The sequence below is a fragment of the Carcharhinus amblyrhynchos genome, chromosome 1 (assembly GCF_965287045.1).
Source record: "Carcharhinus amblyrhynchos chromosome 1, sCarAmb.v2.hapA, whole genome shotgun sequence".
Classification (NCBI taxonomy): domain Eukaryota; kingdom Metazoa; phylum Chordata; class Chondrichthyes; order Carcharhiniformes; family Carcharhinidae; genus Carcharhinus; species Carcharhinus amblyrhynchos.
Window position 1 is genome coordinate 4819172 of NC_137324.1, and position 13859 is coordinate 4833030.

A 13859-nucleotide genomic window follows, 5' to 3' on the forward strand; every position below is an offset into this window, starting at 1 on the left:
TGTGGCATTTCCCTGAAAAACATATATACCCTATTGGATACTGTTCAGGGAATGACCTCTCCGAAGGTCATTCCCCTGAAAGATGAGGTCGCAGAGTACTTGGAAGTGCATGATAAAGTAGGACTGAGTCAGCACAGCTTTGGCAAGGAGAAGTCATGTTTGACAAATCTGTTAGAGTTCTTTGACAAGGTAATATGGAAGTTAGATAAAGGAGAACCAATGGACGTGATTTATTTAGATTTCCAGAAGGCCTTTGACAAGGTGTTGCGTAGGAGACTGTTAAATTAGTCAAAATGCCCATGGTGTTAAGGATAAAATCCCGGCATGGATAAAGGATTGGCTACCTGGCAGAAGGCAGAGAGTGGGGATAAAGGGGTCTTTTTCAAGATGGGAGCTGGTGACTAATGATGTGCCTCAGGGATCAGTGTTGAGACCACAACTTTTTACAATCTACATTAACAATTTAGAGGAAGGAACTTAAGGCACTGTTGCTAAGTTTGCAGATGATACAAAGGTATGTAGAGGGACAGGTAGCATTGAGGAAATGGGGGTGCTGCAGAAGGATTTGGACAAGTTGGGAGAGTGGGCGCAAAAGTGGCGGATGGAATACAATGTGGAAAGGTTTGAGGTTATGCACTTTGGAGGGAGGAATGGAGGCATAGATTTATTTTCTAAATGGATAAATGCTTAGGAAATCAGAAACACAGAGGGACTTGGGAGTCATTGTTCAAGATTCTCTTAAGGTTAACGTGCAGGTTCAGTCGGAGTTAGGAAGGCAAATGCCATGTTAGCATTCATGTCAAGAGGGATAGAATACAAGAGCTTGTCAAATGAGGGACAGTTGAGGACTCTGGGTCTGTACATGTTGGAGTTTAGAAGGATGAGGCAGAGATCTTACTGAAAATTACACGATACTGCGAGGGCTGGATAGAGTGGACGTGGAGAGAATGTTTCCACTAGTCAGAAAAACTAGAACCAGAGGGCACAACCTCAGGCTAAAGGGACGATCCTTTAAAAAAGAGTTGATGGTGAATTTCTTCAGCCAGAGAGTCATGAATCTGTGAAATTCTTTGCCACAGAAGGCTGTGGAATACTTTGTCACAGAAGCCTGTGGAGCCAGGTCACTGAGTGTCTTTAAGACAGAGATAGATAGGTTCTTGATTAATAAGGGGATGAGGGTTATGCAGAAAAGGTAGGAGAATGGGGATGAGAAAAATAACAGCCATTATTGAATGGCGGAGAAGCCGCGATGGACCAAATTCTGCTCCTAAATCTTATGGTTTTATGGTCTCAGGGGAAAGCAGCAACATTGCATCATTTTGGTTCTGCTGCAGAGGGGAGAAGTAAAAGGCGTGAGGATGTCATACTTATAGGGCATTCAATTGTAAAGAGAATAGATAAGTGTTTCTGTGGCTACAGATAAAACTCCAGGATGGTATGTTGCCTGCCTGGTGCTAGAGTCAAGGATTTCTCGAAGTGGCTGCAGGACATCCTGAAGGGGAAGGGCGAACAGCCTGCGGTTGTAATACACGTTATGTACATACACAGTGATCTTGCAGTTAGGGATCCTCTTGGAAAAAGCGATCACAGTATTGAATTTAAATACAGATGGAGCCTGAGAAGGTAAAATCCAATACCAGTGTCTTGTGATTAAACAAAGGAGGCTATAAAAGGATGAGAGAGTGTTGGCTAAGGTAGACTGGGAACAAAAACTTTATGGTGGGACAACTGAGGAACAGTGGAGGACTCTCAAAGTGATCTTTCACAGTGCTCAGCAGAAGTATATACCAGTGATAAGGAAGGACTGTCAAAAAAGAGATAATCAGCCATGGATATCAAAGGAAATAAGGGAAGGTGTCAAATTGAAAGAAAATGCATGCAAAGCAGCAAAGATTAGTGGGAACCTAGGTCAACAGAAAGCCACAAAAAAAGCTATAAAGAAAAGTAAGATGGATTATGAGAATAAACTAGCTCAGAATATAAAAACAGATAGCAATAGTTTCTACAAATACATAAAACGAAAAAGAGTGACGAAAAATAAACATTGGTCCTTTAGAGGACGAGAAGGGGGATGTAATAAGTGGAAATGAGAACATGGCTGAGACATTGAACAGGTATTTTGTGTCAGTCTTCACAGTGAAATACACAAATAACACGCCGAAAATTGATGACAGAAAGGCGATGGCAGGTGAGGACCTAGAAACTATCATCATCACAAAAGAAGCAGTGCTGGGCAAATTAATGGGGCTAAAGGTAGACAAGTCTCCTGGCCCTGATGGAGTGCATCCCAGGGTACTAAAAGAGATGGCGGGGAAATAGCAAATGTACTAGTGGTAATTTATCAAAATTCACTGGACTCTGGGGTGGTTCCTGCAGATTGGAAAACAGCAAATGCCTTTTGTTTACCTCCTTTTCTAAATAGTGGCGCCACTTCATTGCTAGAGGGATGGATTTTAAAAACAGTGAGGTTATGTTGCAGCTGTATAAGGTGCTGGTGAGGCCACACCTGGAGTACTGTGTACAGTTTTGGTCTCCTTACTTGAGAAAGGATATACTGGCACTGGAGAGAGTGCAGAGGAGATTCACTAGGTTGATTCCGAAGTTGAGAGGATTGGCTTATGAGGAGAGACTGAGTAGCCTGGGGCTGTACTTATTGGAATTCAGAAGAATGAGGGGAGATCTTATAGAAACATGTAAGATTATGAAGGAATAGATAAAATAGAAGCAGGGAAGTCGTTTCCACTGGCGGATGAAACTAGAACGAGGGGGCATAGCCTCAAAATAAGGGGAAGCAGATTTAGGACTGAGTTGAGGAGGACCTTCTTCACACAAAGAGTTGTGAATCTGTGGAATTCCCTGCCCAGTGAAGCAGTTGAGGCTCCCTCATTGAATGATTTTAAGGCAAGGATAGATAAATTTTTGAACAGTAAAGGAATTAAGGGTTATGGTGAGTAGGCGGGTAAGTGGAGCTAAGTCCACAAAATAAGAACATAAGAACATAAGAAATAGGAGCAGGAGTAGGCCATCTAGCCCTTCGAGCCTGCCCCGCCATTCAATAAGATCATGGCTGATCTGTTGTGGCTCAGTTCCACTTTCCCGCCCTCTCCCCATAACCCTTAATCCCCTCTCTTATCAAAAACCCATCAACCCGCTTCTTAAAAATATTTAGCGAGGCAGCCTCCACCACTTCAACGGGCAGAGAATTCCAGAGATTCACCACCCTTTGAGTGAAGAAGTTCCTCCTCAACTCCGTTCTAAACCGCCTCCCCTTTATCTTGAGGCTGTGCCCCCTAGTCCTACTGTCTTTTTTGAGCGGGAAGAGTCTCTCCACCTCTATCCTATCCATCCCATTCATCATCTTATACGTCTCAATGAGATCTCCCCTCATTCTTCTAAACTCTAACGAGTACAAGCCTAGTTTATTCAGCCTCTCCTCATAGCTCAATCCCCTCAACTCCGGCATCAGCCTAGTAAACCTCCTCTGCACTCCCTCCAGGGCCAAAATATCCTTGCGCAGGTGCGGCGCCCAAAACTGCACACAGTACTCCAGCTGCGGCCTCACCAATGCCCTATACAGCTGCAGCAAGACCTCCCTACTTTTATATTCAATCCCCCTCGCTATGAAGGCCAGCATCCCATTCGCCTTCCTGACCACCTGCTGCACCTGCAAGCAATGATCAGCCATGATCTTATTGAATAGCGGAGCAGGCTCGAGAGGCCAGTTGGCCTGCTCCTAGTTCTTGTGTTCTTATAAGCATGGTGATCAGTGACTCGTGGTGTGCCTCAGGGATCAGTGTTTGACCGCAATTGTTTATGATTTACATACATGATTTGGAGTTGGAGACCAAGTGTAGTGTGTCAAAATTCACAGGGGACACTAAGGTGAGTGGCAGAACAAAGAGTGCATAGGATGCTGAAAGTCTGCAAAGGGATATAGATAGTCTCAGTGAGTGAGCAAGGGTCTAGCAGATGGCTTACAATGTTGGTAAATGTGAGGTCATCCATTTTGGTAAGAATAACAACAAAATGGACTATTATTTAAATAGTAAAATATTGCAGCATGCGGCTGTGCAGAGGGACCTGGGTGTCCTTGTGCAGGAATCTCAATGAGCTGGTTTGGAGGTGTTGAAGGTAATTAAGAAGCAAATGGAATTTTGTCCTTCATTGCTAGAGGGATGGAGTTTAAAAACAGGGAGGTAACGTTGCAGCTGTATAAGGTGCTGGTGAGGCCACACCTGGAGTACTATTACAATTTTGGTCTCCTTACTTGAGAAAGGATACACTGGCACTGGAGAATAAGACTTATCAGGCTGATTCCCAGGATGACAGGCCTGTCCCATAAGGTGAAACTGAGTCAGTTAGGATTGTATTCATTGGATTTAGAAGAGTGGATCTTTTCAAAACAGATAAAATTCTAACGGGGTTAGACAGGTTAGATTCAGAAAGAACGTTCCCGCTGATGGCTAAGTCCAGGACTAGGGGTCATAGTTTGACAATAAGAGGTAAACCCTTCAGGATTTTTGAATTAATTTATTATTGCCGCATGTATTGGTATACAGTGAATAGTATTGTTTCTTGCGCAACACACAGAGGAAGCATAATGTTTATAGAGAGGGTGCAGAATGGAGTGTTGCAGTCATAGCAAGGACGTAGCAAAAGCTCAATGCGAAGAAGGTCCATTCAAAAGTCTGATGGCAGCAGGGAAGAAACTGTTCTTGAGTCAATTGATATGTGACCTCAGAATGGTGGGATGTTGGGGCGAGTTACAGAACAAAGAGATCTAGGGGTACATGTTCATAGCTCCTTGGAAGTGGAGTCACAGATGAACAGAGTGGTGAAGAAGGCGTTCAGCATGTTTGGGTTCATTGATCAGAACATTGAATACAGGAGTTGAATAAGATGATGAACGGAATGATGAATGGGATGGATAGGATAGAGGTGGAGAGACTCTTCCCGCTCAGAAAGGACAGTAGGACTAGGGGGCATAGCCTCAAGATAAAGGGGGGGCGGTTTAGAACGGAGTTGAGGAGGAACTTCTTCACTCAAAGGGTGGTGAATCTCTGGAATTCTCTGCCCGTTGAAGTGGTGGAGGCTGCCTCGCTAAATATTTTTAAGACGCGGGTTGATGGGTTTTTGATAAGCGAGGGGATTAAGGGTTATGGGGAGAGGGCGGGAATGTGGAACTGAGCCACGACAGATCAGCCATGATCTTATTGAATGGCGGGGCAGGCTCAAAGGGCTAGATGGCCTACTCCTGCTCCTATTTCTTATGTTCTTATGTTCTTATGGGATGTCTTGTTGAAGTTGTACAAGATATTGGTAAGGCCACACTTGAAATATTGTGGGCAATTCTGGTCACCCTATTATAGAAAGGATATTATTAAACTGGAAAGAGTGCAGAAAATATATACTAGGATGCTACCGGGACTTGATGGATTGAGTTATAAGGAGAGGTTGGACAGACTGGGGCTTTTTTCTCTGGAGCGTAGGAGGGGGGTGGTGACCATATAGATGTCTATAAAATAATGAGCGACACAGCTAGCTTGATAGTCAATATCTTTTCCCAAAGGTAGGGGAGTCTAAAACTAGAGGGCATAGGTTTAAGGTGAGAGGAGACAGATACAAAAGTTTCCAGAGGGGCGATTGTTTCACACAAAGGGTGGTGAGTGCCTAGAGCAAGGTGCCAGAGGTAGTAGTAGAGGCGGTTACAATTTTGAGTTTTAAAAACGTTTAGACCGTTACATGGGAACGATGGGTATAGAGGGATATGGGGCAAATGCAGGCAATTGGATTAGCTCAGGGGTTTGAACAAAAAAGGGCTTTATGGACCAAAGTTGGGCCGAAGGGCCTGTTTCCATGCTGTAAACCTCTATGACTCTCTATCTTCTGTATCTTTCTCCCCATGGAAGAAAGTAAAAGAGAGTATGTCTGTGGTGTGTGGGGTCCTTGATAATTTAGGCCGCTTTTCTGATGCAACAGGAAGCATACACAAAGTCAATAGATGGGAGGCTGGTTTGTGTGATGGACTGGGCTTCATTCACAACCTTCTGTTATTTCTTGTGGTCTTGGTCAGACCAGGATTCATACCAAACTGTGGTTCATCCAGAAAGGATGCTTTCTATGTTGCATCTGTAAAAATTGGTGAGAGTTGTAGCGACATGACAAATTATGTTAGCCTTCTGAGAAAATAGAGGTGCTGGTGGGCTTTTTTAAATATGGCATCAGCGTGCAGGGACCAGGACAGGTTGTTGGTAGGAACTGAGATAAGGAGAAATTTCTTCACCCAGAGGGTGGTGAATGTGTGGAATTCACTACTTGAGGCCAAAACATTGTCTGATTTCAAGAAGGAATTAGATACAGCTCTTGGGGCTAAAGGGATCAAGGAATATAGGGGGGAGGAGGGATCAAGACGCAGAATTCTATGATCAGCCATGATCAAAATGAATGGCGGAGCAGGCTCGAAGTGCTGAATGGCCTACGCCTGCTTCTATTTTCTGTTTCTGTGTTAATGCCCATCCTTAGTTGCCCTTGAACTGCGTGGCTTGCTAGACCATTTCAGAGGGCATTTAAGAATCAACTACATCGCTGTGGCTCTGGAGTCACATGTAGGCCAGCCCAAGTAAGGATGGCAGATTTCCTTCCCTCAAGGACATAGGTGAACCAGATGGGTTTTTACGACAGCTGATAATGGCTTCATGGTCACTGGTCGACTCTAAATTTCAAATTTTTATTGAATCCAAATTTCAAACCAAGGTCCCCAGAGCATTGCCTTGGGTCTCTGGGTTGCTACCGCCATCTCCCTAAATGAATGAAGGTTGGATCACAGGATGAGAAAAATTTGTGAATCATGGTAGATCTTTCATCACAAAATTCCAGGAGATAGTGCTGCGTCTCAGACCAAATGGCAAAGTCCCTGATAATCCAGGAGATAAGATAGAGATGGGGAGGAATTTCTTCTCTCAGAGGGTTGTGAGTGTTTGGAATTCCTTGCCACAGAGAACTATGGAAGCAGAACTTGTCTATATTTATATTTAAGGCTGAGATAGATTTTTGCTCAGGAAGGGAATCAAGGGTGAGGGGGAAGGGCAGTAAAATGGAAGTGAGAATGTCAAAACAGCCATAATCCTATTGAACGGCAGAGCAGGCTCAAGGGGTCGAATGGCCGACTCCTGTTCCTATTTTTTATGGTCTTATATCTGAAGAATGGAAACTTGGACAATGTACAGTTCTGACTCTGACAACTGAGGAGTTTTATAGAAGTCACAGCCACCAGAAAGGTGGCCAGGAAATAAAAGGGCAAAATACATGCAGTTTGATCTCAGTTTATAAGATAATGCTCACCAGTTTAGCTCCCTTGTCTGTCATCAATGGCTCATTTGAGTCGTAGTGTGATGTCTGAAACACATTTGGCACATGGGTACTGCAGGAAAAAGTAAAGTCACGACTTTAGAATTTAATTTATAGTTTTAAAGATTTAAAGTTGTAGTAATATGGGAGTATCTGACAGAAAAACTGTTAAGCAACACTTGTAAATGCAACTCCAATGTACTTGAGCTTATTAAAAGCTTTGAATGTTGATAACTGAAAAGGTTAGAGCCCCATACCTCTTGATACCTCGTAAGTATAGAAATCTAACGATTTCCTTCTTAAAAATATCCAGTGATTTATCCTCCATGGGTTTCTGTGGTAGAGAATTTGTCAGGTTTACTGCCCTCTGAGTGAAGAAAGTTCTCCTCATCCTGTTCTAAATGGCCTACTCTGCATCCTGAAACTGTGACCCCTGGTTCTAGAGCCTCCATTCAGACAAAGCATCATTCCTGCATCCAGTCTGTCCAATCTTGTCAAATTTAATACCTTTCAATGAGTTCCCCTCTTATTCTTCTAAATTCCACTGAATACAACTGAAGATTGTTGCGACTACTTCACCCTTGTCTTTTGCACTGATGTGCTGGGTTGCTCCATCATTGAGGATGGGAATATTTGTGGAGCCTCTTCCTTCAGAGTTACTTAATTGTCTACCAACAGAGCTTTGATCTGATCTGTCCACTATGACTCTCACCTATTTTTACAGATGCACCATACAAAGAATCCTTTCTGGATGTATCACAGCTTGGTATGGTTCCTGCTCCAACCATCTACAAAAGGTTGTGAATGTAGCCCAGTCCATCACTCAAACCAGCCTCATATCTATTAATTCTGTCTACATTTCCCACTGCCTTGGAACAGCAGCCAGCACAGTCAAGGACCCCACACACTCCAGACATTCTCTCTTCCACCATCTTCTGTCAGGAAAAAGATACAAAAGTTTGAGGACACACACCAACCAATTCAAGAACAGCTTCTTCCCATCAAAAGCCATCAGACTTTTGGATGGACCTATTTTATATTAAGTTGATCTTTTTCTACACTCTGGCTATGACTGTAACACTACATTCTACACCCTCTCCTTTCCTTCTCTATGTACAGTATGCTTTGTCTGTATAGCTCAGAAGAAACAACACTTTTCACTGTATGCTAATACATATATCAATAGTTAATCAAATCAAATCAAAATCAAATCAGTTGGGATTTAGTCTTGCATGCTTTATTCACCCTTTGACATACAAGAAAATATGTTCTAAAGCGTGCTAATCCCATTTTCCAGCACTTGTCCCATAGCCTTGAATGTTATGATGTAACAAGTGCTTATCCAAACACTTTTTAATGGGTAGAAGGTTTCCGGCCCCTACTACCTTCCCAGGCAGTGCATTCCAGATTGCCACCACCCTCTGAGAGAAAGAAAGTATTTCCCACATTTGCTCTGAATCTCCTGCCCCTCATCCTAAAACCCTGTTCCCTCATGATTGATCCCTCAACTAAGGGGAACTGCTGTTCCTTACTCACCCTGTCCATACCCCTCATAATCTTACACACCTCAATCATATCCCCCCCTCAACCTTCTCTGCTCTAAAGAAAACTATCCAAACCTTTCCAGTTGCTCCTTATAGCTCAAATGCTCCATTCCAGGCAACATCCTGGTGAATCTCCTCTGTACCCTTCAAGTGCTATCAGAGCCTTCCTATAGTGAGGTGACTAGCACTCATGCCAGCTGTGGCCTGAAAAACATTCTGTACAACTCCAACATTACCACCTTGCTGTACTACTCTGTACAATGAGTGATAAAAGCAAGTATTGGGGAGCTGATTGGCAGCCAAGAAGCTGCAAGCCTCTGTATTGTAGTTGTATGTAAATAAATGTGACAGTTGTTATCTTAAAAAAAATAAAAGCAAGTATACCACATACCTTCTGAACTAGCCTAGTCACCTGCTCTGCTGTCTTCAGGAAGCTACAACTCATTACTCCAAGATACATCTGTTCCTCTGAGCTTGCCAGTGTCCTGCCATTCAATAAATACTCCCTTGTCTTGTTTCTTCTTCCAAAGTGCATCACCTTGCACTTATTAGGGTTAAACACAATCTGCCATTGCCCTGCCCATCTGACCAACCAATCTACAGCTTCCTCTAACCTATGACCTTCTTCTTCACTTTAGCGACCCTACCAATGTCAGTGTCTTCTGCAAACTTGGTTATCATTTCCCTCACATTATCATCTATGTCATTTTTGGATATACACAGTAAGAAGTCTCACACACCAGATTAAAGTCCAACAGGTTTATTTGGTAGTAATCACCACTTGCTTTCGGAACACTGTTCCTTCATCAGATGAGTGCAGAGTTCACCTGACGAAGGAACAGTATTCCGAAAGCTAGTGGCATTTACTACCAAATAAACCTGTTGGACTTTAACCTGGTGTTGTGAGACTTCTTACTGTGTTTACCCCAGTCCAACACCGGCATCTCCACATTATTTTTGGATATAACAGCACTGAACTTTGTGGACAGCACAGTGACACAGTGGTTAGCACTGCACTCCTCACAGTGCTGAGTACCCATGTTCAATTCCTGCTTGGGTCACTGTCTGTGTAGAGATTGCAAATTCTCCCTGTGTCAGCATGGGTTTCCTTCAGGTACTCCGGTTTCCTCCCATAGTCCAAATATGTGCGAGTTAATTTGATTGGCCATGCTAAGTTGTCCCTTAGTGTCCCAGGATGTGTAGGTTAGAGAGATTAGCAGGGTAAATATGTGGAGGTACAAGGATAGGGCCTGGCTGGGGGTGTGGTCAGTACAGATGCAATGGGCCAAATGGCCTCCTTCTACACTGTAGTGTTTCTATGATTTCAATGATTACACCACTGGACACCGGCCTCCAGATACTCAAACATCCTTCTACCCTTTGAGGTCTATTACTGAGCCAGTTTTGGATCATCTTGCCTTGTATCCTTGAATTCCATGTGCTTTAACTTTCTCAGTCAGTCTCCCATGTGTGACCTTGTCAAAAGCTTCGCTAAAATCCAATAAATGACATTAAATGCACTTCCCTCATCCACACACTCGATCAAAATTGACCAAAGTTCGAGAACAACCAAATCCTTGAAGTGTGTAGGCAGCCAGTCAGAAAAAGATCTTTCCTATTAACTGTATTATTACTGTCTGATAATTCATTACCGGCCCTTGTATATATATTTTGATGATTTTGCTTATTTGTTGTTATGGGACCTTAGAAGTAAAGGGAGAGGGAAGTTATATGTTTGGGGTTGTTGTTGTGCTGTTACTTTAAGAGTTAGTCACATGTTTAATTTGTGACATCAGCTGCTGCATGGGCTTTGCCTCAGTCTTTATAGAGTTAACAGTGATTCGATGAATCCTTGTAGTTGCCTGCATCCAACGCAACCTGCTACAAATGGAAATTACAAAATGATAGCCACACTTATTTTCTGTTGTTGGTAATTTCAAAATCACAAAGTGTTATGACCATTTTGCAGCTTGCATTTTGAAACTTGAATGACTATGCTCTTACCTGAAACTGATGGAAGTCACAGAATCACAGAATATTACAGTGCAGAAGAGGCCCTTTGGCCCATCAAGTCTGCAATGATGCATGAAATGCACTGCCCTGCCCAGCTAATCCCACTTGCCAGCACTTGGCACATAGCCTTGAATTTTATGGCGTGCCAAGTACTCATCCAGGTACTTTTCAAAGGATGTGAGGCCTCCACCACTCTCCCAAGCAGTGCATTCCAGATCGTCGCTACCCTCTGGATAAAAAGGTTTTCCTTAAATTCGCTCGAAATCTCCCACCCCTCACTTTTAACTTGTGTCGCCTTGTAACTGACCCGAAAGGGAATAGCTGCCATTTATCCGCTCTGTCCATGCCCCTCATAATCTTGAACACCTCAATCAGGTCACCCCTCAGTCTTCTCTGCTCCAGAGAAAACAACCCAAGACTATCCAACCTCTCTTTATAATTTAATTGTTTCTTCCCAGGCATCATCCTGGTAAATCTCCTCTGCACCCCGTCCAGTGCAATCACATCCCTCCAACAGTGTGGTGACCAGAACTGCACACAGTACTTCAACTGTGGCCTCAACAATTGATACAGTCACTTTAATAAAAAGAAAACCAGTGTTACTGGACCCAGGGTCATCTGGACTCGAAACAGCAGCTCTGCTTACAGAGGCTGTCAGACCTACTGAGATTTGCCAGCATTTTCTCTTTTTGTTCCAGATTCCAGCATCCGCAGTAATTTGCTTTTAAGAACATAAGAACATAAGAAATAGGAGCAGGAGTAGGCCATCTAGCCCTTCGAGCCTGCCCCGCCATTCAATAAGATCATGGCTGATCTGTCGTGGCTCAGTTCCACTTTCCCGCCCTCTCCCCATAACCCTTAATCCCCTCTCTTATCAAAAACCCATCAACCCGCGTCTTAAAAATATTTAGCGAGGCAGCCTCCACCACTTCAACGGGCAGAGAATTCACCCTTTGAGTGAAGAAGTTCCTCCTCAACTCCGTTCTAAACCGCCCCCCCCTTTATCTTGAGGCTGTGCCCCCTAGTCCTACTGTCTTTTTTGAGCGGGAAGAGTCTCTCCACCTCTATCCTATCCATCCCATTCACCATCTTATACGTCTCAATGAGATCTCCCCTCATTCTTCTAAACTCTAACGAGTACAAGCCTAGTTTATTCAGCCTCTCCTCATAGCTCAACCCCCTCAACTCCGGTATCAGCCTAGTAAACCTCCTCTGCACTCCCTCCATGGCCAAAATATCTTTGCGCAGGTGCGGTGCCCGAAACTGCACACAGTACTCCAGCTGCGGCCTCACCAATGCCCTATACAGCTGCAGCAAGACCTCCCTACTTTTATATTCAATCCCCCTCGCTATGAAGGCCAGCATCCCATTTGCCTTCCTGACCACATACTGCACCTGCAAGCTGGGTTTTTGCGACTCATGCACAAGGACCCCGAGGTCCCTCTGCACCGTCGCCTGCTGCAGTTTTTCGCCACGTAAGTAATAGTCCTTCCTACCATTCTTCCTACCAAAGTGGACCACCTCACACTTGCCAACACTAAATTCCATTTGCCATTTCCTGGCCCATTCGCCCAGCCTATCTAGATCCTTCTGCAGACTCTCCACACCCTCCGCACAATTTGCCGTTCCCCCAATCTTGGTGTCATCAGCAAATTTCGACACCCTACACTCGGTTCCCTCCTCCAGATCATCTATATAAATGGTAAAAAGCTGAGGCCCCAGCACCGACCCCTGGGGCACTCCACTAGTCACCATCCGCCAATCCGAATAGCACCCATTGACCCCCACTCTCTGCCTCCTATTTGACAACCAATCCTCTATCCACGCGAACACCCTACCCCCAACTCCATGTCCCCCGACCTTCTGCAATAACCTCTTGTGAGGTACTTTGTCAAACACCTTCTGATAATCCAGAAAGACCACATCCACCGGCTCTCCTCTATCCACTGCCCCAGGCACATCCTCATAGAACTCCAGTAAATTTGTCAGACACGACTTCCCTTTAATGAAACCGTGCTGCGTCTGCTCTATCAAGCAATTCCCTTCAAGATGCCTCGCAATTTCCTCCTTAATGACGGATTCTAACATTTTACCTATCACAGACGTTAAACTAACCGGCCTATAATTCCCCGCCTTTTGCCTGGCACTCTTCTTAAACAACGGCGTAACATTAGCCGTTTTCCAATCTTCCGGCACTTCCCCGGAATCCAGCGACGTCTGGAAAATAACCACCAAGGCATCCACTATAACCTCCGCCATTTCTTTCAGAACCCTCGGATGCATTCCATCCGGTCCTGGGGACTTGTCCACAATCAGCCCCTCCAGTCTGTCGAGCACCGCCTCTCTAGTAACAGTAATGTCATTAAGACCCTCCAGTCCTACCACCTTTCCATCGCTAACACCCGGCAAATTATTCACGTCCTCCTCCGTGAAGACAGAAACAAAAAAGTTATTCAATACCTTAGCCATATCCCCATCCCCTACCACTAGGTCCACTTTCTCATCCTCTGAAGGACCAACGTTCACCCTAGCCAGCCTCTTCCTTTTTATATATTTATAAAAACTCTTGCTATCCTTTTTTATATTAAGCACTAGCCCAGCTTCATAGTTTCTCCTACCCTCCTTTATCAACTTCTTTGTCAATCTTTGTTGACATTTAAACCTCTCCCAATCCTCTTCTCGCCCACTACTCTTAGCTACTCTAAATTCCTCCGCTTTTAATTTAACACTTTCCTTCACCTCCTTCGTTATCCACAGCTTATTACCTCTCCTCCTACGGTCCTTTTTGACCATCGGAATAAATTTCTGCTGAGCACCAAGAAAGATCTCCTAAAAGATCCGCCACTGCTCCTCAGCAGACCCTCCCTCCAACGCGCTCCCCCAGTCAACATTCGCCAATTCTTCTCTCATCCTACCGTACTCCCCTCTATTCAAACAAAGGACGCATGTCCGGGA

General features: G+C 44.2%; 1 protein-coding gene across 1 annotated transcript in view; it reads right to left on the minus strand.

Annotated features, from left to right (window-relative positions):
• Positions 1 to 9336, minus strand: part of LOC145348492 (disintegrin and metalloproteinase domain-containing protein 8-like) — a 120812-nt gene extending 111476 nt beyond the window's left edge. The window contains exons 1-2 of the mRNA XM_080196683.1: positions 9283 to 9336; positions 7342 to 7395 (exon numbers count right to left, since the gene is read on the minus strand). Of these exons, the coding sequence (XP_080052809.1) occupies positions 7342 to 7395; positions 9283 to 9336 (108 nt within the window). The remainder of the gene's footprint in view (positions 1 to 7341; positions 7396 to 9282) is intronic.
• Positions 9337 to 13859: the final 4523 nt, after the last annotated feature.